At 48.3% G+C, this 26,165-nt stretch overlaps 1 protein-coding gene across 1 annotated transcript in view; it reads right to left on the bottom strand.

The window, feature by feature from the left end:
• COLGALT2 (collagen beta(1-O)galactosyltransferase 2) overlaps positions 1–26,165 on the bottom strand; it is a 67,878-nt gene that overhangs the window by 16,404 nt on the left and 25,309 nt on the right. The window contains exons 2-5 of the mRNA XM_068416854.1: positions 8,143–8,253; positions 6,457–6,574; positions 5,599–5,733; positions 569–773 (exon numbers count right to left, since the gene is read on the bottom strand). Coding sequence (XP_068272955.1) covers positions 569–773; positions 5,599–5,733; positions 6,457–6,574; positions 8,143–8,253 — 569 coding nt within the window. The remainder of the gene's footprint in view (positions 1–568; positions 774–5,598; positions 5,734–6,456; positions 6,575–8,142; positions 8,254–26,165) is intronic.

The following is a 26,165-nucleotide window of genomic DNA, read 5'->3' as shown; positions in this document are numbered from 1 at the left end:
GGATCTCAAGGCAGTTCAGTGCTCCACTGGTTCTCCCAAAGTACCCATGATACAATGTCAAGCAGGCAGAGGTTTTACTGCTCACACACCAGCTCTAACCTGCTCTTGCCTGCAAGAGGTTTCCTCTCAGCACAGCCCATAGACTCCACACCATTCCCTTGAAAGCTGCAATGATTTTGCTTCCAAAAAAACCCAAACCCCCAGAAAACTCCACCTCTCAGACAATCCCTGCTGAAGCAAAGCCTCATCAGACTTCAGAACACCTTCTGCTCTCACAGCATTCACCTGTGTTCACTACTGTCTTGCTGCGACACCAAGCAAGGGTGGATGCCACACATGTTGTCTCTGAAACATTGCCTCCACCCCAAGAAGGGCTCTCATGTCTTTCGAAGCTAGCTGTGACCCAAAACTGCATTGCAAATCGCTTGCTACTAGTTAGTCCTGACCAGATCCAAGAGAGGAAAGGGAACAGGGTCTTAACTCACCACTGAGGCCAACACATGACTTCTGGGCTGTGAACTCAAAGTAGAGATCTGCGTGTCTCTACTAGCAAAGGCTGCAGACATACCTGCTTGGCGACTGGAGAAGGCAAAGACCATGATATCGTCAAAGCTCCAAGTGTAGTCCTGGTGGGGTGGGTAGAACATCAGCTTGGTGGAAGCTTCTTTCCTTAAGTCAATGAGGAACGTGGAATGAATCATTGGGACAGCAAAACAGCCTGTCCTCTTCCATTCCCGAATCAGGGGATAATCCAGGGTCCTTTTGTAATAGCCCTGCAAACATGAGGAGGGGGCTGCTTGTTACAAGGGGTTTCTGTTCCATAGATGCTCCCTAGCAAAAGCTCCCGCCCTTTGCCCTCCCCAGCAAAGACGGATCAGTGCCCAGTTTCAGATTTTGAAGTGTCCCCACTTTGGAAAGGGCTCAGTCAAGTATTTACAAACAATCTCCATCCCAAAAGTTAAAGGTTGACCTCCTCTCTCCTTTTTAGCAGCTATTGGAAATCTAAACCTTTCCACCACAAAATTCCCTTGCAACAGAGCTTCAAACCTCGGGCTTTTTCCCCCTGGCTCTCCAGAAACCTTTTTTTGCACATAGACTCTCAGGTCTGACCCTGGAAGCTGCTGAGCATCCGTGGCATCCTTCGTGTTCAACAGGCACAAAGGACATTCAGTGTCTCACAGAATAGGACCTGCAAATTATTTCTGACCATGACTTTAAAGAAAAAAAATAAACATTTGCTTCAGTGCAGCAAAGGCAACATCTCAGTCTCCATCAGGTGTGTAAGAATCCCTGCTTCCTCCATCCCAGGGCAAGCAGGTCTACTACCCACTCCTGAGCTCTCCCCACAGAGTCTGCCTGGGGAGGCACTTCACCCAGCTCATTTCTCGGTGCCTTCCAGCACTGTGGGTGCAACACCCACGTTGTGTGGCTCACAGCTGGTTTTGCAGGTGCAGTTATTTCTAAAGCTATCAGATTTGGAAATAAATACACTGAATTCCCTCAGAGAGAAAGTCCTAACATGCCCATTAGACATCTGAATGTGGCTGACGGTTGAATCCAGAGCAGATTCTGGTCTTTTATGTCTTAAAGGTCCTTTAGCACCTTAGGATCTTAAAGGTCCTTTCCAACCAAAATGATTCTTTACAGAAATGATGAGCTGCTAAAGTTACTTTTACGTTCTGTTTTCCATGAGCATCCTAGCAACAGCTGAGCAAATCACTGCAGAACCTGGTGTTGTGTAGAAGCATGGTGTGGTGCATTTGTCTGTTTATGCATCTCTGCCCTTCAGATACCTTCTGACCATACTGTGAGGACCAGATACCTCAATCAATCAATTTTCAATCAATCAGGTTGGAAGAGCCCTCTGGGATCATCGAGTCCAACCATTGCCCTGACACCACCATGGCAACTAGACCAGGGCACTAAGTGCCATGTCCAGTCTTTTCTTAAACACCTCCAGAGATGGTGACTCCACCACCTCCCTGGGCAGCCCCTTCCAATGGCTAATGACCCTTGCTGAGAAGAAATGCTTCCTAATGTCCAATCTGAACCTCCCTCAAACACAGCCCGTCTCATTTTCATGAAAAGGAGCGAGCGGGTAGAGAGCTTACTAGCACTCCCACTCAAGGAAGGGTTAAGACATTCAGCCTTTAACAGACATCCAAGAATGCCCACAGGTGAACGGTGATGGAAACAAATCTTCCCTCCTCCAGTCACTCCCTGTGGGGTTTTGGAGCTTTTCACTGCTCACAAATCATGCGTAGTCAAGAAGAGACTCCCAACTTGTCAGCACTGCTGCCGTGCTCTCCTAAGGTTAGCTTCCTGACAACTAAATGTCAAGCTGTCTGGAGCTGGGTTTGCCTTGTTGCTGCTCAGGGCCGAAGGCCGTGTTCCAGGGCGTGCTCCAGCTGCTACTCCCTCCCCGAGTCCCCAGGGAGAGCAAGGCTGAGAGCATGAAGCTGTGGGACCACAAGCACAGAAACAAGAAGCAGCAACTAAGAGAGAAGAAGGAAAAAAAAAATAAAGTGGGAACTTGCCTGTTCATTTGAGCTGCTTTTTTTCACCAAATTCTGCAAGATGCGTTTGCTGCTAGTTTTTTCCCCTCTCCTTTTCTCAGCTAACGCTGGAAATTTACTGCTGGAGAGGTAACACCGTGGGCCAGGGCTGAGGCTGGTGCACGCAGGCAGAGATCCACTCCAGGCTGGGGTGGAATGCTGATTTACATCAGTGGAAAACCTGTCTGTCTCAGGACTTAACCTTAAAAACTTAAAGGACAATGCCTTGCTATGAATTTTATATCTCCATTTTAGAACAAAAACTGAAACAAGTAAACACACTCACCCCTTTTCTTATTTATATATTTGCTTCCCAAACATCTGGAAATTTCAGGACCTTTTCCTGCTATTTTTACTCAATCAGTTAGTCTGAACTGTGGAACTCCTTGCCGTAAGATGGTGTGGGGGGCAGAAAAACCCAAAAAGATTCAGATAATGATTTCTGCAGAAGAAAAAAATCACTGAGAGTTTTAAAGACAAAGACCTTCCTCAAGAAATCCTAGAGAAGAAGATTGTCAGAGGATAGAAAAATATTTGGGGGAAGTATCATTCACTCACTCGTTTGCCAGTATTCCCCAGGCATCTGCTATCAGACGGACCTTTGGTCCGACCCAGCACCGTTGTGACATTTTCACTCTGCCTGTAGTCCCTACCTGTGTCCTGGGTAACACTGGGAAGAAAGACTGATGTTTTACACCAGAAGCAGCGGGGAATGGAGTTTGCTCTTTGTTTCACTCCAGCAATAATGACAATAATTAGTATCTGTTTAGCTCCCTGGAATAAAGCTAGAGGGTAGGGATGGGCAGGACGGTGGAGCCTCTCCAAAGTACTCCTATTCCCATGCCCCAGGGAAGCTCAAATATGTATGTGCAGCTCAGGCTTAAACACATTTGTCTATGCAGGGCAAGCCTGTCTTTACAAGGAAGGAAACACAAGACTCAGACATGGAAGTAAAAAGGAAATCCTGAAGCTTCCCAGGTCGAACATGGAAAATTTTCAAGAGAACAGTAAACCTCTTCCTATTCTAGGAGCCACGGAGCTTAGGATTACAGACATTAGGAAGCATTTCTTCTCAGAAAGGGTCATTAGCCATTGGAAGGGGCTGCCCAGGGAGGTGGTGGAGTCACCATCTCTGGAGGGGTTTAAGAAAAGACTGGACATGGCACTTAGTGCCATGGTCTAGTTAACATGGTGGTGTCAGGGCAATGGTTGGACTCGATGATCCCAGAGGGCTCTTCCAACCTGATTGATTCTGTGATTCTGTGATCCTGCCTCCCCAATGGATGACAAAACACAACCAGCAGCAGGCTGGAGAACAGGTCAAAAAGCTGATCTCATTACAGAGGAGAAAAAAGCATTAACTACAGTTCCCATTTCAGCTCGAATGTCTTGGAAAGCCCATCTAGAACTTAGTCAAGAACGTTTCAAAGGAAAAGAGTGAAAAAAAGGCAAAAAATGACTGCGACTATAGATCTGCCTTTCTACAGATTTGATTCCCTTACTGAAATCCTTTTCTGGACAAGTTGATGGCACTGGGCTGGGCTGGGATGCAGTTGATTTTCTTCATAGCAGCCCGTACGGTGCTGTGCTTTAAACTGGTGCCCAAAACAGCGGTGACAACGTGCTGACGTTTTAGCTGCCGCTGAACAGTGCTCGCACAGCATCAAGGCCTTCACTGTTTCTCGCTCTGCCCCCCACAGCGAGTAGGCTGGGGGTGAGCAAGGGCTTGGGAGGGGACCCAGCTGGGACAGCAGACCCCAATGGACCCAAGGGATTTTCCATACCATGCTCAGCAATAACACTGTGGGGGGAGTTTTCCGAAGTAGCCGGTGCTCAGGGAATGGCTGGGCATCCGTCTCTTGGTGGTGAGCGACTGGTTTTGCATCACTTGTTTATTTGTTTGGGTTTTTTTTTTTCCCTTCATTTATTAAACTGTCTTTATCTCAACCCAGGAGCATTGCTTTTGGGTTTAGGTTTTGGTATTTTTTTTTTTTTCTGCTTTTGCCCTTCCAATTTGCTCCCCCACCTTGCTGGGTGGGGGCTTACCTACCAGCCAAGGTCAACACACCACAGTGATGTGGATCAACTTGTAAAGCCATAGCACAACCTCCTTCTGACTCTAAAACTAACGCTATTTCTACTACACAACATTTTCATATCTTATGCTTTCTGTAGCCTATGTGACTCAAAAAGGTAACATGAAAGTCTAATGTCTAGGCTCAGCACTTGTGTCCTGTACACCAGCACCCTTTACACACATACTTCAGCACACACACTGCCTTCAAGGCAAAGGGTGTTGCCCTGCTACATAAATCTTGTTCATCTGTGAGAAAAATAACCTATATATAATGGAGAGCTGTAGAAAGAAAAGCCAATTCCTCTCAAGATTAGTGTCACTATACAGGAAAGCTAGTCAAGAATAATGTACCAAGAATTATAAGGCCATTACACATGCATATGGAACGCCCTCAAATAAATTCTGGTGTGACTGTGTGTATATATCACCATTTTTTTATGCAGTTAGTGGGACTGTATCACTTCCCAGGACTTTTGGCCAAGCAAGCTCAGCTTCCTCCAGATTAAGCCTTTCCAAACGAGGATCCCAGATAAGGAAGAAAGTTTTAGTTATGTGCCTGCACACCCAATGCAGGGCATGTACTGCTCTGCTCATACCTACAGCTCGGTTATAAAATGAAGCCTGAAAAACATTTATAGACTGCAATGGCCTCTCTACTCTTATGCCCAGGTTCCCTATAAATGTATGGTCCTTTCCCAAAGACACCCACCCAAGATTTGGGATGCCACCGCTGAGAGAGGAGGAAGCTTAGATGACTGCATGACCCCGCTATCCTCAGGACATGCCAACATCACCTCTGCGTGCCTCAGAGCCACAGCAGCTTCTGTTCAGAGAAAGGACACTACAAAAGCAGATGGGCAAGCCCACAGAACAGAAACGCTGCCCACTGCTTCACAGACACAAGGCAGGAGGCCTTTGAAAACACAGCTTGCGCAGTGACCCCGCACCGTTCACGCGGTCGCTTGCCTGGGGGGTGATGCCACACCAGAAGTTGGAGTAGAGAGAGCGAGACTCGAGCATCGGTGCCACCAGCGTCTTGTTTTCTGCTATCATCAGGTTCAGGGTTTGTGGGTTGGTCAGTAAATTATCTGCATCAACAAACTAGAGAAGGAGGAGGGGAAAAAGAAATTTGTTATTAGATGAAAGGATATGTTTCCCCTGACACTTTCTTGAGAACAAGGCAGCCAGAGGCACGAGGTACTGGCAAAAAAAACCCCAAAAAGCACTGAGCTGGTGGTTTTGATACCATAGGACACATCTGTGTTATAGGTAAGTTATGAGACAGGAGAACATGCACATCTACCCTCTGAATCCACAGAACATTACTCCAGCACTGGGGCAACAGAGCTGCGAGGGAAAATAACGTTGCTGAAAAATCAGGGCAGGTTTATCCTGTGAAGAGGATCAAGAACTCCTCTTACAAACTGGCCTCACACCCTCGCCTTGTTCAGAGACTGGGAACACCACCGTTAACTGCTGCTGTAGGGACCGAAGGCATCCATCTTCCCACAACTGTTCTGCAGAAGAACATTTCATCAATAACAGGTGGAGTTTCAATCTGGGGGACCCTTGCAGGTACCTACCCACCACCAGGACTATATTTAATCTTGACCCCTGGGGAGAAAGCCTTGGGCTTACCCAGGGACTTCTCTCTCTCGTTCCAAAGCCTCTTCCTCATCAGACCAAGAAACATCATGCAGCATCCCACTGCAGAGAGCTTTGTCTTTTGAGGGAGAAGGAACTTTTTGGCAGCCCCAAGTATCAGAGTAACTCCCTGAGAAGCTTTTGCCTGAGGACAGTTAATAAACCAAACCTTGCATTTACCAGGATGTAGTCCGACCACTTCTCCCGTGCAGCGCGCAGGGCAGCCTGGCGGAGCTTCATCACGTGAGTGAATCGGGAGCTCGGCCAATGTTTTGGCCCAATTTCCTCTGGGTAAGACCTAATAAAATAAAAAAAAAAAGTGACTGCAACCCATGTTTGGGCTCTATTGCACTAGTCAAAAAAAAACCCCAAACAAACCAGAGTTCCCTCGCTGCCTTTTTTCCAAAAGCAAAACAGTGTTAGAGTCACCTCAGGCAACCCGGGAGAGGTTTTGAGGGAGAACGATTCCAAGTTTCGTGCTGGCATGTGGAGAACAGGGCACTGGAGAACAAGCAGCGCCGCAGCATTTGCTGCTGACCACGAGCAAAACAGCACTATCAAACCCAGGAGTTTCTTCTGCAGCGGCAGGTCCTCACCCGCCGTCAGCAGAGGTTACCCCACCGAAAGGAACTGAAGCTGATTTACCTCAGCTGACCCTCTGGTAGGAAGTCATCTGTCCTCTGCTAGGCTTTAAGTTTAAAACTATAAACGCAGCTTTCTTAAGTCCAGTAGAATCAACAGAGCTGAGGATGTAAAGATAAAGGCAATTTGGATTCCCTCAGGGTCTGGGCATTATTAGTAACTGTTAACACATCCCAATAACAGCTCTTAAATCTACAGACACCCAACACCCAACCCCAGGAGCCCGATCATGTGAGCAGAGTTATGCGCATGGCTCTGTTTGCAGGATCAGGTCCAAGAGCCAACGCTTTGTATCAAAGATGGAAGGAAACTCAGGGACGGAACCCTATGTGGAATAAAAATCCAGGACTTTGAAACAGTGCCAGCATAAGCTAAAGAAGGAGCTAAGCATTTCAAAAAGTTTTTACAGAACTTAAAAAAGCCAAGTTTGACAGGATTAAGGAAACTCAATTCCAATGAAAGGATTAAAAAAAGTCAACAAAACAAGTGTTCCCTGTGGGTTTGTCCCACAAATGTCCCACCACCACACTGAGGATCCTGAAAGTAAAAGCAAGCCTAAAGAAAGGGGAAACTGATGTACTTTTCCCTGATGGAAGAAATAGAAAACAGAACAAAACAAGGAACAGCTGATCTTAAAAAAAAGAAAAAAAAAATAGAAGAGGTAATAAAACCCCAGCACACACAATTCTTTTCATAAATAGGTGTTGCCCTTCATTCTTTAAAAGAGGATTCTCTTTAAACATAACTTCATATTTCAAAGCAGTGATCCTGCAAGTCATGCAAAGGCATAATACACCGAATTAAATCTAGTTCTCTGGCTCAGAACTTACTGAGTATTTGACGTCTCAGACAGAACTTTCATAGACACGACGGGAATGGGCTACGATTTTTCTGCTTCCTTGCAAATAAAGAATGACAGGTTTTATTCCCTGTAGCTTTTGATGTGATTTGTCTACCATGCAAAGAGAGCAGCTGCAGATGCTAAATAACTGAATGGAAAATACTTTCTTCTCCGAAGTTCTGCATGAGTCGCTTTGCTAAAGTCAAAGAGCTTTTTATGGACTTCATAAGAACACAATTTTAATGGGACAGACCCCACAAAAAAAAAAATCCACATTTTAATACTTGGACATTTAGTACATCTCATGGCTTGTAAACAGAAAACCTAGAAGATCTGACACGTGCACCAAACAGCTTCAGTCAGCCCCTCGCTGCAGTACTCACTGGGGGTCTTCCATCGGCCTCCACTCCACATCATGGTAGAGGTTCTGCACGTTCTTCAGCCACTCTCTAAGGATTGCTGTGGTGTTATCAACATTGTGGTCAGTGGCTGCCCTGGAAAAATGAGAGCACAAAGAGCCCAAAATTTAGGTCCTTTGCCTTTTCCCAGCGGGTAAATGAGTCAGGGGCAAACCCTATTTCTTACAGGCACGTCCAGCTCCCGGCAGAACCCAGGGCAGCTCCACAGATGTGCGAGTCCTTGCAAGGCACACAGCAGAGCCCCATTCCCCACAAAGACAGAGCACCCTGGTAATGCGGGCATCCTCACCCACCGCTCCCCTCCCGCTGATCTCCTCCTGCCTCACAGGAATCACAGCAGCTTCATCGTCACGCTGGTACCGGACTGAACTCACTATTCTTAATGCCTCCGTGCTGAATATGTGGCACTGGTGAGGCCGCACCTCAAATCCTGGGTGCAGTTTTGGGCCCCTCACTACAAGAAAGATCTTGAGGTGCTGGAGCGAGTCCAGAGAAGGGCAATGAAGGTGGTGAAGGGTCTGGAGCACAAGTGTGATGAGGAGCGGCTGAGGGACCTGGGAGTGTTTAGTCTGGAGAAAAGGAGGCTGAGGGGAGACCTTCTCGCTCTCTACAACTGCCTGAAAGGAGGGTGTAGGGAGGTGGGGGTCGGTCTCTTCTCCCAGGTAACAAGTGATGGGATGAGAGGAAACGGCCTCAAGTTGTGCCAGGGGAGGTTTAGATTGGAGATCAGGGACAATTTCTTCACTGAAAGGGCTGTCAAGCACTGGCACAGGCTGCCCAGGGCAGTGGTGGAGTCCCCATCCCTGGAGGGATTTAAAAGCCGTGTAGATGTGGTGCTGAGGGACATGGGTTAGTGGTGGCCTTGGCAGTGCTGGGTTAACGGTTGGACTTGATGATCTTAAAGGTCCTTCCCAACCAAAACTGTTCTATGAATCCTCCTTGCTGGCTGTCACAATCGCACCCCTTCAAATCTGCTCAGTTCATCCACTGGAAAGACAGGACAGGCCATCACAAGACAAACAGCCCCAGGTCAGTTAGCCATGCAGGTCCTGTCTCTAGAAGCACCAAGGTTCTGCTCTGCTCGCTGTACCACCCTGCAAGCCCCCCGTTTCAGCTGCACAGCCTTCAATTTGCAACCTGCAATTAGCACAGCCCCTCCAAACTGCTCTCTGCACGGCCAGGCTGAGCCCAGAGCGGGCAGGGGAAGGCCGGGCTACCCCAGGATGAGCAGCAGACCTCCTTCCCCCTGCCCAGCTCAGCCAGAGGCAGCTTGCTTTCTCACCGTTCCCTGACACAGAGGTTACGAGTTTGTGAGAACCCACGGAGGAGCTTCTCTCAGATGCTACCTTCTGTTAAAACACTGCAGTAGCACTCGGTCTCGAACAACAGGGTGGATGAAACCCGCCTGCTTCCTCCACCATCCTCCCTGAAAGCAGCATCTGAATGCTTTTTTCCCCTCGGGGCTGAGCAGTGTAGCTGTACAAACTGGAACAGGACGCACAGATGTCTCTGACCGTAATCCCGTGGAAACGCTCCCCAAGGAGCCACAAGCCCATCTCCGCCTGGGATCCTCGAGCCTTCTGGTCAGAGGGCAAGCGAGCCAAGTCGCATCCCAGCTGCTCCTTTCCAGCACGCGTTTCCCTGGGACCAGGATGTTGCACATCGAACATCTGGCCGCTCACGTGGTCGCGGCAGATCCCACAGCAAATTTCCTGCAGCCAAAGGGCTGCTCGTTTTTCCTGGCCAGAAGGCAGGAAAGCACAGCCCCTTGGTAGGACACGGCCTGTGCAAGCTCCACTGAGACTTTACAATCCCTTTATATTCTTCTGGGAGTATAAATACTCCTAAAAGTCCCGTGGAGAGATTGTGAAGTTGGTGTGAAACACACCCTAAAGGGGAGGGTGCTGGAAGGCCGTGCTAAGCCCCATCAACTGCTATAAATGGCCTATTTTATCCTCCAGCTCCAGAGACCCAAAGGCAATTCCCACACATCCTCCACCCTACCTGAAGCCAGAGATACCTGTAGTTCAGGGAGGACACACAGAAGGGAGAAAGGAGGCCCATCCCAAACCCCAGAGCCACTCCAAGCTATTTCAGGAAAATATCTCCACCCTAAGTCATCATGTGATCCTCCAGATGAGGATGAAGGCAGGAACCCTTTCTAGTTCATACAACCAGAGGATATCAATCCCATGGGGTTTAGCCTGGTTTAAATTAAAAAAGAATCAAGACTTCAGATTTTGAGTTTATTTATAATCAGAAGAACACAATCACTTAAGGACAGGAAGCTTATTTGTTGAATATTTATTCCTGTGTATTAAAGCAATAAATAAAGTTCAGCAAGCGAATGGAGGCTGGTTTCTTGCTGCTATTAACTGCTCTCGTATGACAGAGCAAGGCTGGGCTTAGGCATAACTTCAGGTTTTGCTTTTGACCAAGACCCTGGGTCAGACTGCACTGTAAATCTAGTCTGCAAGGATGTTTAACTGGACTAAACCAGTCATGGTGCTGACTTGGTAGAACAGACTAAGTCAAGCCTGCTCCATGTATTTTATGGACGTCAGCTCATCCACACAAGCCCCTGTTCTAGCACACTTGCTCGGGCCTCCCACGGCCACTGCGCATTTCACTAGCCTTGTTCTGCTGTCTTCCCACACGCCAGCTGCACGGTCAGTGAACAACAGCTCCAAAATTCCTAAAATACCAGAGAACTCTGAAAGTGGTTTTTTGTTCATGGTCATTACTGCAGCTGCAGCAGCACCAAGAAGTTCCTGCCATATGGTGGGACCACACTGCAATTAGGCGTCACGTAAACCAAGCAAAGACGATGGTGGCCATCCTGGAGAATGCTGGAGTCCACCCTACACCAAGCTCTTTGCCAGGTCCAGGCTAGTCTTAAGGAGGCTGCAAACCCATAAAGCAAGCACACAATTCCCACAGAGTCAGGTCCACGTGCCCATTTCCCTCAGCAAGTCTCATCCCAGTCCTTCTAACCTTGCGTAAGATCACTGGGGAGATGTGGAGGGGTTTGCTACAGTCTGGGGAGGGAAAGGGGAAGCTTCAGCTGCATGCATATCAAGCTAGTTTTGGTGTTATGCTAGCTGCTCCCTTGCCTCTGCCAGGAGATCTTTCTCTGTTCAGCCTTGCACACACACAAGCCCAAAATTTATTAGTGGGGGAGCTGGTTGCAGGGATGAGCAATGGAAACCCAAAGTTCATAAATGAAACACAATTTCCTTGTCAAAAAGAAAGTAAAAACATAGAGTCATTCAACCTCAGAGAGAATTATTAATGTGCTAGAAGGCTGTTTCCTCAATTGCTCAGAGTTGCTTCATGATGTCCAAAACTTTGACTAGCAGAAGAAATCTTAAAGTTGAAAGACAATGGTTGACAGTTACTGCAGGTCTGCCCTCAAAAGCTAGCTGGCCTCAAGAGCTGGCCCTTCTTTGCTTCCCCAGGCAAGACAAGGGGGCTGAAGGATGCCCCTCCTGGCATGTCTTTGTCTCCAGTAGGAGATGGTAGGATGGACAAAATTCACCCCAGAAGACCCCAACACTTAACGCCTCCAGAAAGAAGTAAGACGCATCAATGTGAGCCTGGAGGAATCTCTAGATCTACCCACAAGGAAACTGCTAGAAGAAAAATGGCATTTTACTGCCCAGGCTGTAATGGTGGTGTTATGTAGAAGGTAAATTGACATCCCAGTAGACCCTTGCTAAGATGTTGATGAGATAAAGCTCTGGCACAAATAACGGACTGCTGTCTCCAGGACTATCCACCCAGCAACATTTCTAAGCCCAGAAGTTCTCAAAAGCAATAAAGTTCGTCACGCCCTGGATGAAACATGCCCTATGAGTAGCCATTTGGCAGACCTTTGTTTTTCCAGCTTTGAGCCTCAAAATAAAGAACATCAACCAAAAAAAACCACCAAACAACCAAAGCCATTCCCAAAACAACTATTACAATTAGTTTCAGAACAATTCACACTTAAGATCAAACAAAATCAGCACTTACCCCTGTTGTAATATCAGAACCAGCCCACCTATCCCCGAAGAAAAAATACCAGCTATGGTGTTTGCAATGCCACTGCATGGAAAAACAGGCACATACTTGTTTTCTCCTATTTTTTTTTAAATGACAACCCCTGCACAAGAAAAACAGGCAAATAAAAATATGACCAGGTCTTCCCACTGGCAGCGAGAGCTCCTCAAGCCCTAAGAGGCACGTCAGGATATTCCCCGTTATAAGCACTTCTTCTGTAATAAACATTTTTCAGGACCTCAGGAAGCCAAGTACACAGTTAAAACTTCACTGCTCCAACTCCGATGGATGGACCAGTTGGACCCTGTTCATCCTTAGCATCTTGAAAATGGTTTAGGGCCATCTCTGCTGCAGATCTCACCACCACCGGTGGTCTGCTGCCCATGGTGCACATCTCCCCCAGTTCTAGAAAACTGACTGTCCTTTCCCTGGGTGATGTCACTCAGGAAGAGTTGAGACACCTGGACAGAGCAACCAACACTTGTGCTGTGTCTGGTACAGTGAGACAAGGCCATGAGATGAGACCGTTTGTGTGATAAACTGAGGGTAAGAAAGCATCACATGGAAGACACTGTGCTGGCGGTGTCCTGTGCTGACTCCTCTCGGAAAAAGCTCACAGCAGATGAGGTAAAGCAGCACCTCTAATACCTGCAGAAAAGCAACTTCAGTCTGCCCAAACCCCTCCTACACCAGTGCTAGAAGAGAGGGGCAGCACAGGCCAACACGTCTTCTCTGCATGCCCCGCAAGTAAGTTTGATGGTGAGAGCATGCCACTTAAGAGACGTTATCCCTCCTCCTTCACTTGCCTCTCCTGGAAAAGTGTTTTCACTACATCCCCTGATCCTTACTGGTCCATAGTATGCACTTAATAGGAGGAGAGTGGATCACCTTAACCCAGCTCCACTTAGCTCACCAAGAACACAACTTAGCAGTCCCCGTGGCCCTGAGACTAAGGCAGCACCTTGACTTTCCGTGGTATATTTTTGAGAGCAAGCTGGTCAGCACAGTACTGTTATTTGAGTTTGAGTCCATCAGCATTATTCTTGGCCTTGTGTCAGGTTCCAATCAGGTTTTTTGAGTGGATCAGTTTGAAACATTTGCGCAGTCAAGACCAAGCAGGAGCTACAAGAAGACATGCTGTGCAAGGCCACAGGAAGAGGAGAGGTGAGCTGGCTGGCAAGGAGTACAATCCTTACCCCTCATTCTCCAATGTCTCATCAACTTCATGGTCTCATCATCTTCATGGCTCTCTGCTGGACTTGCTCATGCTTGTTAACATCTTTCTTCACCAAGGGGGCTCAAAACCAGATGTGGTATTCCAGATGTGATCAAAGAAGTGTCTAACAAAAGGGAAATAACCCCTCCCCTTCATCTCCTGGCTATACTTATTGTTCATGCTGCCCAAGACACAGTTGACCTTCATTACCAGGGCACATCACTGGCTCTCTTTCAGGCTCCTGTCCACCACAGGTCCACAGGATGCCTGAGGGGTTTTTAGCAGAGCTGCTCCCCAGCCTGCATCACTGCAAAGGGTTCTTCCTTCTCAAGGTGTGGGACTTGATGAAGTTCAAGAGATTCCCTGCAGTCAACTCTCAACTCAAAGCCATCACACTGCCTGCAACCAGTAATTCGGAGAGAAGACTTAAACAGCGGGTTTCTCTCAAAAGGAACAGGTTACACTGAAGACCTTTGCACTAAAAGAGAGGCAACTTCATGTTCAAGAGCTGATTAAACAATGTCTAGAATTTAATTAAAGAAAAAAGGTCTCCTGTGAGATTCACAACCTAAAGCCTGTGCAATACAACCAGGAAAGGCTGGTGGAGTGACAAGGAAAAAAAATTAAATTCCTGACACTCTTTCCTGCCAGGAAGTTCAATAAATTAAACTGGGACAGACCTCCAGATGGACACTTCTATTCCAGTAACATGGCAGCTCTTTCCACTCAGATTTAGACCCATTTCCAATAAACAGAAGTTAAATTTTAGAAAAGTTTGAGTGAGAATGTTCCTATAGGGGCTCATGTTGGCATAACTATAACCACTTCAATATTTACTTTGGCTTTAACCAGTAAGTCCTACCATGGACACAAGCCCTCATTGTCCATGCTCAGCAAAGTGCCCCCTCCCAAAAACACTCAAGTACCATGAATAGTGGAAAAGTAAGCAACTACTGGTTTAATTAAGTAACATGTGAGTAGCAGCATGAGGAAAACTGCTCCTTTTACAAACTGCTCATATTTTTAGCTTGATAATGTCTCCTCAAACTATGTTTGCAAGAGGGAGTTAATTTAGGTTTTGATGGTTATCCTCCTCTTTTCCTCCCCAAAAAAGGAAAAAAATAAAAATAAAAATCACCCTTTTTCACTACTACACATCCCAGCCTGCTCTCCCAAGCTATTTACAGTTTATTTACCTCAAGCACGGGGTCAGAGGGGAAAATTTGCACCTTCGCCATCTGTATAGGAGAAGCACCACAGGACAAACCCAACACTGTGTGCATCTGGCTTCTCAGAGCATGGGTCACGCTGTGCCACACGCTGTGGGGAACTCCAGGGCCAGGGGCCCGCAGTAATTTTCCTACTGAATTTAACACTTACCAGCTCTTCCCCTTGGCAAATAGGCAGGGAGGGAGGGCTTCAAGCAAGGGTAAGAGCTTCACGTTCCAGAAGCGGATACTGCAAAGCAGAGTGAGAACTGGAGGCAGCTGGCTTTCAAAAGTGAAAGCTGTAAGGAGGATCCTTTCCCTTTCTGTCAGTGTTTTGAAGGCTGTAGGGCTTGAGGAGGGGGTTAGGTTCTCCCTTTACTGCTATGAGAGCCAAACTCAGACACCCAGGTTCGAGTGGGCCCTTCCAAGACATACCATGGATGACAACGGTCAAGACGCTGCTGATGGTTGGGGTTGCATTGAGAATGGTTCACATGAAGAGGACACCCATGGCTTTCAGGGCTCCCACTGCTTCTGCACACTGCAGGACTGAGTTGGGCATGGAACCACCTCCCAGGAAAACCCAGAGATATCCATTTTAGCTGTCTCCCTCGGCTCCTCTCTGCCTGCAGCCCGGGATTCAATTTATCCCCAAGGCTTGCTATGGGACTTAGTCCAACATTGAGTTCCACTGAAACAAGAGCCATAGTTTGGCCACATGCCCTAAACCCACAGGGTCTCGTTCAAAGCAAAGCCCAAAGTCAATGGAAAGCCTGTTAGCAGATCCCTCCTAATAACTGCAGCACAGAAACTGGTGACAAAAGCACCAGTAGCTCAACCTTGGCCATCTTCTACTGAACAGAGCGGCAATAAAGCGTCCAGAGAGAGGTTACGTCTCAAAACAAACAGCGATGGAAGCATATCTCCGTATGCTGTGTTCCACAACTTGTGCTAATAGAGGTGCTCGAAGACTCAGGTTGGACCTCGAACCCCTCCATGCCCTCACACATTTGAAGCAGTGAGACAGAATGGGAAGGAGTTCACCCGTGGAGCCCTGTCTTTCCTCTTTTATTAGAGATAGTAGAGACTCATGGCAAATACAGCAATTCAGGTCCAGCTCTCTTACTGTTCGTTAAAGTTTGGCAAGGCCACTTGACCTGCCACCTTCCAGCATGTTAAGAAATGCCGGATTCTACAGTTACTCCTAAGGAAGTTACCTCCCACAAGCATAAACCTTCATCAGGAATGTGGCTAGTCAGGGCTCTCTGGAGAATTCTTGGAGGCAGAGAAGTGCTGTCACCAAAAGGCTTGGTCTTTGAGTCAGCAAAGCTGCATCCCCCACTCTAGCCAAAGCTGGCCCCTTCAGATGCTTCAGGAGGGTTCCTGGAGAGCACAGCCCTCAGAGCAGGGCTCAGCATGTTCATGACAACCTTCCAGCAGGTCAAGGGAAGTTCTGCTCCCCTTCTACACTGCCCTGGTGAGGCCACACCTGGAGTAACTGTGTCCAGTTCTGGGCCCCCCAGTTCAAGAAAGACAAGGAACTGCTGGAGAGAGTCCAGCGGAGGGGTATGGAGATGGTCAGAGGGCTGGAGCATCTCTCTTAGGAGGAGAGGTTGAGGGAGCTGGGGCTGTTCAGCCTGGAGAAGAGCAGACTGAGGGGGGATCTTGCCAATGCTTACAAATACCTTAGGGGGGGTGTCAAGGGGATGGGGCCAGACTCTTCTCAGTGGAGCTCAGTGACAGGATGCTTTGGCAGGGGGTTGGCCTAGATGATCTTCAGAGGTCTTTGGCTTTCAGTCACTTTGGGCAGCTCAAAGAGCTCCCCGGTGCAAGTGGCGAACTGAGCTCACCCTGACTGATGACTGTGCTTATTCTGGGTGTGAATTCAGCCCTGCCAAAAACAATAAAAAAATAAAGTCCAGCAACGGAGTCCTAATATGAGTCAAATACAAATTTGGATTTAGATTTCCCAAAACAAGTGGTAAATAAAGTAACAGACGAGTCATTTCTCCCTGCCTTTTTGTTTGAATGCTGCCCACCAAACTGGCAGTTTCCACTGCGAACCAGTGATGAATTAGCTTGACTAGGAAACAGCGCAGCTGGGAGACTGGAAGAGAAAGTACGGATCCTAAAGGGGAGGAAAAAAATTCAAAACAAAGACAGAGGCAAAACACTTCTGACAGGCAGTGAGAAGGAGGCTCCCAAGGCAGCGGAGAATGACCAGAAAGCAGCTGCGCCCTTACAACGGCTTGAGACAAAGCTTTTGTAGCCATGGCTCTGTCACCTTCCCCCTTTTACTGCCTCTAGCATGGCTCCATGCACAAGTAAAGAGCTGTTCAGCACCCAGTTGGGCAGTATACCCTGATTTTCCAAACTCTAGTGCTTCATTTCAGCTGTGAAAATGTCCTCCTTTACCACAGAGGAGTTGTTACTATCAACTACTTCACGTTCTCCTGCTCAGGATCTTCTCAAAAAAAACCAGCAAACCAAGCAGGGCTCAGAATCACACACAGAATCACAGAATCAGCCAGGTTGGAAGAGCCCTCTGGGATCATCGAGTCCAACCATTGCCCTGACACCACCATGGCAACTAGACCAGGGCACTAAGTGCCATGTCCAGGCTTTTCTTAAACACAGCCAGAGATGGTGACTCCACCACCTCCCTGGGCAGCCCCTTCCAATGGCTAATGACCCTTGCTGAGAAGAAATGCTTCCTAATGTCCAACCTGAACCTCCCCTGGTGAAGCTTGAGGCTGTGTCCTCTTGTCCTATCGCTAGTTGCCTGGGAGAAGAGGCCGACTCCCACTGCGCTACAACCTCCCTTCAGGTAGTTGTAGACTGCACTAAGGTCACCTCTGAGCCTCCTCTTCTCCAGGCTAAACACCCCCAGCTCCCTCAGCCGTTCCTCGTAGGTCAGACCCTCCAGACCCTTCACCAGCTTGGTCGCCCTCCTCTGGACTCGCTCCAACACCTCAACATCTTTCTTGAAGTGCAGGGCCCAGAACTCACAGATATCAATGGGATCAGAGGATCATCATGAGATGCCACCAAGCTAGCTCACAACAATGCAGTTCAGAGACTGTGAACAGATTTAAACCTTCCTTGCCACCACTTATTTGAGCACAATTATGCTCACACACTTCATTAATAAAAGCTGAACATTCAGGCCCAAATTCAAAGAACTGTTGAAGCATTTAAACAAGTTGCTAAACTCTTAATGTATGTGTTGGGACTGTTTGGCTTCATAGGGACTTGGCATTTGTTCTAGGGTTTTCCTTAATTAAGGACAGACTTTTGGAAGTGCCTTCTTTTGTTTTTTTTTTTAAATTATTGTAACTTGGTCCCTAAGATGTCAGCTCCCAGCAGAGAGGTGGTCTGAGCCCCGAGCCGTGGCAGGGAGCTGCGTGGGAGCGTTGAGCCATTAACAAGAGCAGCAACACTCTCCAGGCTGGGCAGCCGTACAAGAAGAGGACCTCACAGTACAGGAATGCAACAAATAGGTCCCTTCTCTCACTCTTTCCCCGTGGCCTTCAGCAGCTTGTGGATAATGGATTTTGCTGGCAGCAGCAGCGATTTTAAAACCTTCGATGATCTTCCAAGCCCAAGTGAAAGAATGATTCACAGATGTAAGTGTGTACGTACTTTTGCACGCACCAGGATCTTTGCTCTCTCCACTCTACCTCAAGAAATCTCTCAGACTTCCTTGTCTCTCACTCCAAGACGCTCAGCCTATCTCTGATAGCACAGTGCCACGACAGGTACGTGCTTCAGCCCAGTGGGCACAAACCACTGCCTCTAGAAAACACAACGAGGGAATCAATATCTCCCCAGAAAAGCCATCAGGCTTGTGGCTGCCTCATGCCAATAGTCAAAAATCCACATTTAACAGCTTCTCCGGCATCCGTGTAAGGGGAATTCTCTTGCAGCGCAAAAGATGTTCCTCCTGCTTCAGCCCCAAGTCCCCTCTTCGTCTTGCTTTAGTTCCCCCTGTGGTTTCCCAGCTGCAAAGTTTGAAAGATGCGAAAAATAAAAAATCTGTGTCTGGCCTTGCAAGTATTTCCAAGCAGACTTGGCTTCAAGGGAACAACTCCCACAAGGAAAGCCCACGAAGCCTCATACGCACAGGATCAGGGCTGTGACTGGCCTCTGAAATCAATCTGTTCAGATGAGGAATTAATTGCAACAGTCCTGTAAGGATAGCTTGTTCCCACCCGCGCTAATCGAGACACCAGCTAATGCAGCTGTCCAAGATTAATGCAACTGTGTAAGCCACTGGGAAGGAACACTGGTATTTAGAAATATTTTTGACTCTGGTAACAAAAACTGGATAGGTTTTAAAGGGCAGAATCTGCTCCAAATTTAGGTGCTCAGTGCCACTGCTTTTTCAATGGGCACATTGAATATGGGTCCATACCACATTACCAAGGGTCCCCACCACATTACCATGGGTCCCCCAAAATAGAAACTTCTGAGAAGCTCTCAGTCTCTGTACCAAGCTTGCAGAAGGAGTGCAAGGCTCCCCCAGTAAGAAGACTCAGATCATGGACCACTAGATGCCCAGTACTGGAGGAAAAGGCAGACCCAAGTCATTCCACTCAGTGGCTTACTTTTTAAATTTAGGTTTGGGGTTTTTTTCTTCTTTTTCTTTTCCCCAAAAAGTTACAGCTGTGCCCTACAAGTATCAGTAAGCACACAGTGCCTGCCTCCTGGCCCCCACACCACCTCGTGAGAGCTTTCATCCAGAGGTATATAGAATCATAAAAAGGTTTGGGTTGGAAGGGACCTTAAAGACCATGTAGTTCCAACCCCCTGCCACGGGCAGGGACACCTTCCACTAGACCAGGTTGCTCCAAGCCCCATCCAACCTGGCCTTGAACACTGCCAGGGAGGGGGCAGCCACAGCTTCTCTGGGCAACCTGGGCCAGGGTCTCACCACCCTCACAGCAAAGAATTTCTTCCTCATATCTAATCTAAATCTCTCCTCTTTCAGTTTAAAACCGTTCCCCCTCGTCCTATCACTCCATGCCCTTGTAAAAAGCCCCTCTCCAGCTTTCCTGTAGCCCCTTCAAGTACTGGAAGGTGCTAGAAGGTCTCCCCGGAGCCTTCTCTTCTCCAGGCTGAACAGCCCCAACTCTCTCAGCCTGTGTCCATAGCAGAGGGGCTCCAGCCCTCTGAGCATCTTCGTGGCCTCCTCTGGACTCGCTCCAACAGCTCCGTGTCCTTCTTCTGTTGGGGCCCCCAGAGCTGGACGCAGCACTGCAGGGGGGGTCTCACGAGAGCGGAGCAGAGGGGCAGAATCCCCTCCCTCGCCCTGCTGGCCACGCTGCTGGGGATGCAGCCCAGGACACGGGTGGCTTTCTGGGCTGCCAGCGCACATTGCCAGCTCATGGTGAGCTTCTCGTCACCCATCACCCCCAAGTCCTTCTCCTCAGGGCTGCTCTCAACCCATTCTGTATCTGTGTGCAGCCCGTATTTGTGTATCTTATGCTCTTTACAGTTCCACATACACAATACAGAGATTTTCAGAATGTAAAAGTAGGTTTTACAACATTCCAGGAAAGAAAAGCTAATACTTCTCTACACCTTCCTTTACCTTCCCTGACTTTCCCCGAACCTCACCTCCTTCCTGAGCTTACAATGAAAGTCCAAAACTTGCCATTATTACCGTAAACCAAGATCTCTCTTTTGCTGACACAAGGATAAAGCCATTGCCCACACTGCAGTCCTGGTACGGGTGGACAGACTTCTCTTCCTTTGAAGCAGGCAAAGAATAATGCAATATTTATCTCAGGATTACACCGATTTGAAGAGGATTAGCTGAACGTAACCCACGTTATGTGGTTGAGACAGGTACGCTCCATTCCTCCTTCTTTCCAGACAAGACATTTTTAGGAACTCTTGACTTAAAAATAATAAACATGACTTCCTCACCATTACAAATGGATTTTCATTCTAATCATATCTTACAACACTTAATCAAAGCCATTTAAACACACATAGAAACACTTTTTCTTGTAATCCAAATACTGTACGATTAAATGGCTACAAATAAAAGTGATTTTTCGGCACTTGTCCAGTGCAGGCTGACAGACACAGTGTAAGAAAATAGGAAATGGAAACAGAATATTTTAAATCATGTTGCTAATTAGGAGAAGCTCAAGAAGCAAGAAGAAACACACCAAGCTAATTCCGAAGCAAAGAAAAATTCAGCTTTTTACCAGTTGAGCAGCTGCTCCGTGATCTGGAAACTGGCAGGGTGTGTTGTGTGACACTAGAGTGAATTTTACACAACAACTGTCCCTTTCAAGTGAAAACTTTGCTGATACGCAACAATAAAGACATTGTTCCCGAAGCTTTTCTTTGAGGCCATAGGAAATATAAAATAAGAACACAACGATTTGCATCTCAAACCAGAATAAGGCAGAGGAAGAACTCAACAAGTGCTAGTAACAATGTTTTCTGAGATAAAAATCCAAATTTAGCATTTGAAGAAGAGGTCCGCTTCAAAGGAGGGAAGAGCCTCAAGAAAAATGTAAGAACAGGCCATGAATTGTTCTTCCTACAAGTAAAGCAGCAAAGGATACTTGGCTATCCAGAAAGATTTTGCCTCTGGAAAGAGAAAGATAGATATGTTTAGAAGGGCAGGAGATGCTCAAAGTAGTCACAGAAAATCAACGGTATTTCTTATTTTCACACCAGACTCCCTGGTACTTCCAACCTCTACACACAGCCTGATGCAAACATCTTTCCTTCCCCTGCAGTGACCTTCAGATCACAGCTCCCCGGCCTTCTGATGTTTGAGGAAAGCCATTCACTCTGTTCAGCAGTTTCCAATTTTCATTTCTCTTTCCAAAAGGGTAAGCTTCTCCTTCAAGGAGCTACGCAGGTGGAGAACAACGACACGTCACTGTCACACATCAGTAAGTCCCTGGGCTGATTCGTTTTCAAATCAGACTTCCTCCTATTGAAAGCACAGGTACGTAACCCAACTGCTGGGACTCCCACTGGCACGTGAAGCAGGACTGGCCTGCTGGACAAACAAGCTGTGCTGCACCAAGTGCCCTCAGCATCCCGCAGACTTTCTGTGAGCAACGTGCAGGTTTCCAAACCGACAGTCAGTTGGGGAGGGAGGGGGCAAGGAACACACCCCAGCAAGAATGAACGAAAGAGACATCCGGCAAAGGTGATGGTGAGAGTCCCTGATGCAAACCGCATGAAGTTCAACAAGGCCAAGTGCAAGGTCCTGCATGTGCGTCGGGGCAATCCCAAGCACAAACACAGGCTGGGTGGAGAGTGGACTGAGAGCAGCCCTGAGAAGGACTTGGGGGTGATGGGTGATGAGAAGCTCACCATGAGCCAGCAATGTGCGCTTGCAGCCCAGAGCCAACCATGTCCTGGGCTGCATCCCCAGCAGCGTGGCCAGCAGGGCAAGGGAGGGGATTCTGCCCCTCTGCTCCGCTCTCGTGAGACCCCCCCTGCAGTGCTGCGTCCAGCTCTGGGGCCCGCAACACAAGAAGGACACAGAGCTGTTGGAGCGAGTCCAGAGGAGGCCACGAAGATGCTCAGAGGGCTGGGGCACCTCTGCTCTGGAGACAGGCTGAGAGAGTTGGGGCTGTTCAGCCTGGAGAAGAGAAGGCTCTGGGGAGACCTTCTAGCACCTTCCAGCACCTGAAGGGGCTACGGAAAGATGGAGAGGGACTTTTGACAAGGGCATGGAGTGATAGGACGAGGGGGAACGGTTTTAAACTGAAAGAGGGGAGATTTAGATTAGATCTTAGGAAGAAATTCTTTGCTGTGAGGGTGGTGGGACACTGGCCCAGGTTGCCCAGAGAAGCTGTGGCCACCCCCTCCCTGGCAGTGTTCAAGGCCAGGTTGGATGGGGCTTGGAGCAACCTGATCTGGTGGAAGGTGTCCCTGCCCATGTATCTATTTTAAGTCAGTTCTGCATTTAGGGCAGATTTCCATCCCGACCCTGTGCCTCTCCAGCAGACCAGGAATTCCTTTGCTGTTGCTGCAGGCTGAACAGGACTGTCAAGAGGACAACAGCACCAAGCCCTCCAGACCTAGTCTCCAACAAGCTGCTACCTGCCTACATACTCAGGTGCACAGAGGCATCACAAAGAAAACCTCAACAGTAAAACTTATCGTGTATGTGCGGTGATTTCTGAAAAAAATGTGGCAATGCTAGGAGATATCTTCCAGTTCAGCAGGTCTGGAAGACTTTGAGGATTCAGGTACACGCTCGCTGAGCAACAGCTTGTAAAATTCCATCTCTGTAGGCTTTTGGACAGCAGTTGTATTACAGTGCTCTGTACCGAACCTGCACAGCTTAATAGAAGACCTCATGCCTTTCTGCAACCCTGATGCCCACCTCCTGAGAAGGCAGGGCAACACCTGCACAGAGTTAGAAAAAGCTGAAGCATACGTATGCCCCATGGGTACACATCCATTCCATCAGAAGCAACAATCTGTCTTTGCCCACGAAGGCTTGGAAAAGGGGAGCTGCAGGCAGGAAGAAAGCCTGGAGTCAGTCACCATCCCAAGTTCAGGACTGCCTGAGTGCAGCAGCCTGACCAAAGAGTCCCCCAGTGGCAACACCAGCAACCATGAGAGGTATCCCATCAACTTCCAGAGGGCTGGGATTCTTCTTAGCACTCCTGGGGCACGTAGGCCAACAAGCCCAGTGCAAAGTATTATATTTCTATTGCACCATTCTACAGAAGCATCTAAGCATGAAAGACACCAAGACAAAGTAGAGGACACTCAGCATTTGCCTCAGGGCAACGGTTGGACTCGATGATCTCAGAGGTCTCTTCCAACCTGGTTGATTCTGTGATTCTGTGAAGAAAACTCTTGGCCCTCTCCATAACCTGCCCTCCAACAGATGAGGGTCAGCCCTCAGCTCCTCCGTCTGCTGGTGATGTACACACTGGTATTCGCTTACCCCTTCCCTGCTCCAGCTCTGTGCAGCTCCCTCATGGTGTAGCTGTTGAGAGAAATGAGCTTGGCCGAGCCTACCCTACAAATAAATCCCCTGGCCAATTTGCACTCAGAAATATGACTCTGCACTTCTCCCTCATGAAAGGGCTCACTGTCTGGGCAGGGAGAGGGCTGGGGTAGGAGCATGGACCAGATGAGCAGATCATTAGAGACACAGGGAGAAATCCCAGCCCTGCTGTCAAGGCAGTCAGTATTGTTGTCATACGCACAGCGCTCTCTTTGCCGTGCTCTCACACAGAGAATTCTGCCAAGTTTAAAAGTTTAGACCCCGAGACAGAGCTCCAGGCTTGCCTTGCACAGGCAAAAGCACTTACAACAACTTAATTAAGTTTTTCCTCATTGCTTGTGCACATGAATCTCTTTCCACCCTGATGATCTGCAATGCTTCCACCAGGAGCGGACGACACAGAATACAAAGACAAATCTAAACCCAGTCAGGAACGGTAACTCCTTCCCTACTCCTAGAGCCCATCAGTCCCAGGTATGTGGGTGTGTTGTACCAGGTAGCAGACTTACAGAAGCAGACAAGTTAGCCAGACTTTTTCAAAGGAATTCAACTTCAGGATGGCTCGAGAACAGCAGTTTTCAAACTGTGATCAGCAGACATCTGTGGATTATTTCCAGTTTGTTTGTGAAAGGTAACTTAAAAAAAACCCTACCACACGTAAGTCACAGTTAGCTATGCGGGCGTCTGCATTCCTCCAGGAAAAACGTGTTGGGTTTACGCTCAGCTGACAGAACACCATTCCCCTTTCACTTGTGGTAGAAGGATCAGCACCAATGGCCTCAGCAGAACCAACGCCCCCCTCTAAAACTTTACCGCATGACCCCCCTGCAGTGCTGCGTCCAGCTCTGGGGCCCCAACAGAAGAAGGACACGGAGCTGTTGGAGCGAGTCCAGAGGAGGCCACGGAGATGCTCAGAGGGCTGGAGCCCCTCTGCTCTGGAGACAGGCTGAGAGAGTTGGGGCTGTTCGGCCTGGAGAAGAGAAGGCTCCAGGGAGACCTTCTAGCACCTTCCAGTACCTGAAGGGCCTACAGGAAAGCAGGAGAGGGACTTCTTACAGGGGCAAGTAGTGACAGGACGAGGGGGAACGGTTTTAAACTGAAAGAGGAGAGATTTAGATTAGATCTTAGGAAGAAACTCTTTGCTGTGAGGGTGGTGAGACCCTGGCCCAGGTTGCCCAGAGAAGCTGTGGCTGCCCCCTCCCTGGCAGTGTTCAAGGCCAGGTTGGACGGGGCTTGGAGCAACCTGTGGAAGGTGTCCCTGCCCGTGGCAGGGGGGTTGAAACTAGATGATCTTTAAGGTCCCTTCCAGCCCAAACCAGCCTGTGATTCTATGATACCCAGCACAACAAGCCATCTGCACACCTAGAAACTCATACAACTTTTGACACTGGCAGTAACTGGAGTTCATTCTCACACTGCAAGGTAACAGGATCAAGGCTGGCATGGACACATAATAACCGCTCCTGCTTTCCTGGGAGGGCTCTGAATTACTGGGTGCCTACAGGCAAACTGGGCAAGTGTAAGGGCGATAAAACCCCAGACGCTTATTTACTACAGACAAGAAACAAGTAAATTTCTTGACTGCTTCTACTACAGCCTCTGTGCTAGCAAGTCAGCATCCTTTGGGACGGAAAGTGTTAACACAGAACCTGCTTTTAAAACACACCCAGGAGGTACAGCAAGCAAAAGTCAACCAGGGACCAGTAACAAATTCCTCACGAGGAGCAGAGCTGCCATGTTTTTCGTCTTGTTCTTCCCAAGGGATCCAGACCACAAGCAAATCCGTAAGCAAGCTGGCCTTCCTCCCGCTGCCGCAGCACCTCCTCTGCCACAGACCACAAGGCACCAAGCCTTAGTGCTGTCCTAAGGGGCAACCAACACCAACGTTTCTGAAAGCACGACCTTTAAGAAGGATCAGTCTGGAGTCTGCAGGGGAGGGAAATGTTATCCTCGCTTTTACAGCCAGAAGACTGTCAATTAAAGGCTTTGTCTAGAACACAGCATGAGGTGAGGCAAGGAAAAGGACTGATCTCTTCATCACCAGGCTGTGCTGAGCAATTGCCAGCCTGCCTCCTCGCAACACATCCCAGCATGGCCAGGCACCCCTGAGCCAGCCCATACCCCATACACCAAGAGCACAAACAAGAACGCGCTGGTAGAAACCAGGAGAAAATCTGGCCTTATTGGTCACAGCTCCACATGAATGAGCTCAGGGAGTCACCATCTCTGGATGTGTTTAAAAAAAGACTGGACATGGCACTTAGTGCCATGGTCTAGTTGCCATGGTGGTGTCAGGGCAATGGTTGAACTCGATGATCCCAGAGGGCTCTTCCAACCTGATTGATTTTGTGATTCTGTGATTCTGTGAATACTGGAGACAGCCCAGCTCCACAGCTAGGACAAGAGCTTCGGATGCCATCACACGGGCAAGTCGCATCCCATCACAGCTGATGTGGGATTTGCTTTATTTAGCCCATCTGACATTGCCACATGCTGAGGCACGTTCTTAGCCACT

Source organism: Nyctibius grandis, chromosome 21 (assembly GCF_013368605.1).
Source record: "Nyctibius grandis isolate bNycGra1 chromosome 21, bNycGra1.pri, whole genome shotgun sequence".
Taxonomy (NCBI): Eukaryota; Metazoa; Chordata; class Aves; order Nyctibiiformes; family Nyctibiidae; genus Nyctibius; species Nyctibius grandis.
This window is presented reverse-complemented; position numbering and strand designations above follow the sequence as displayed.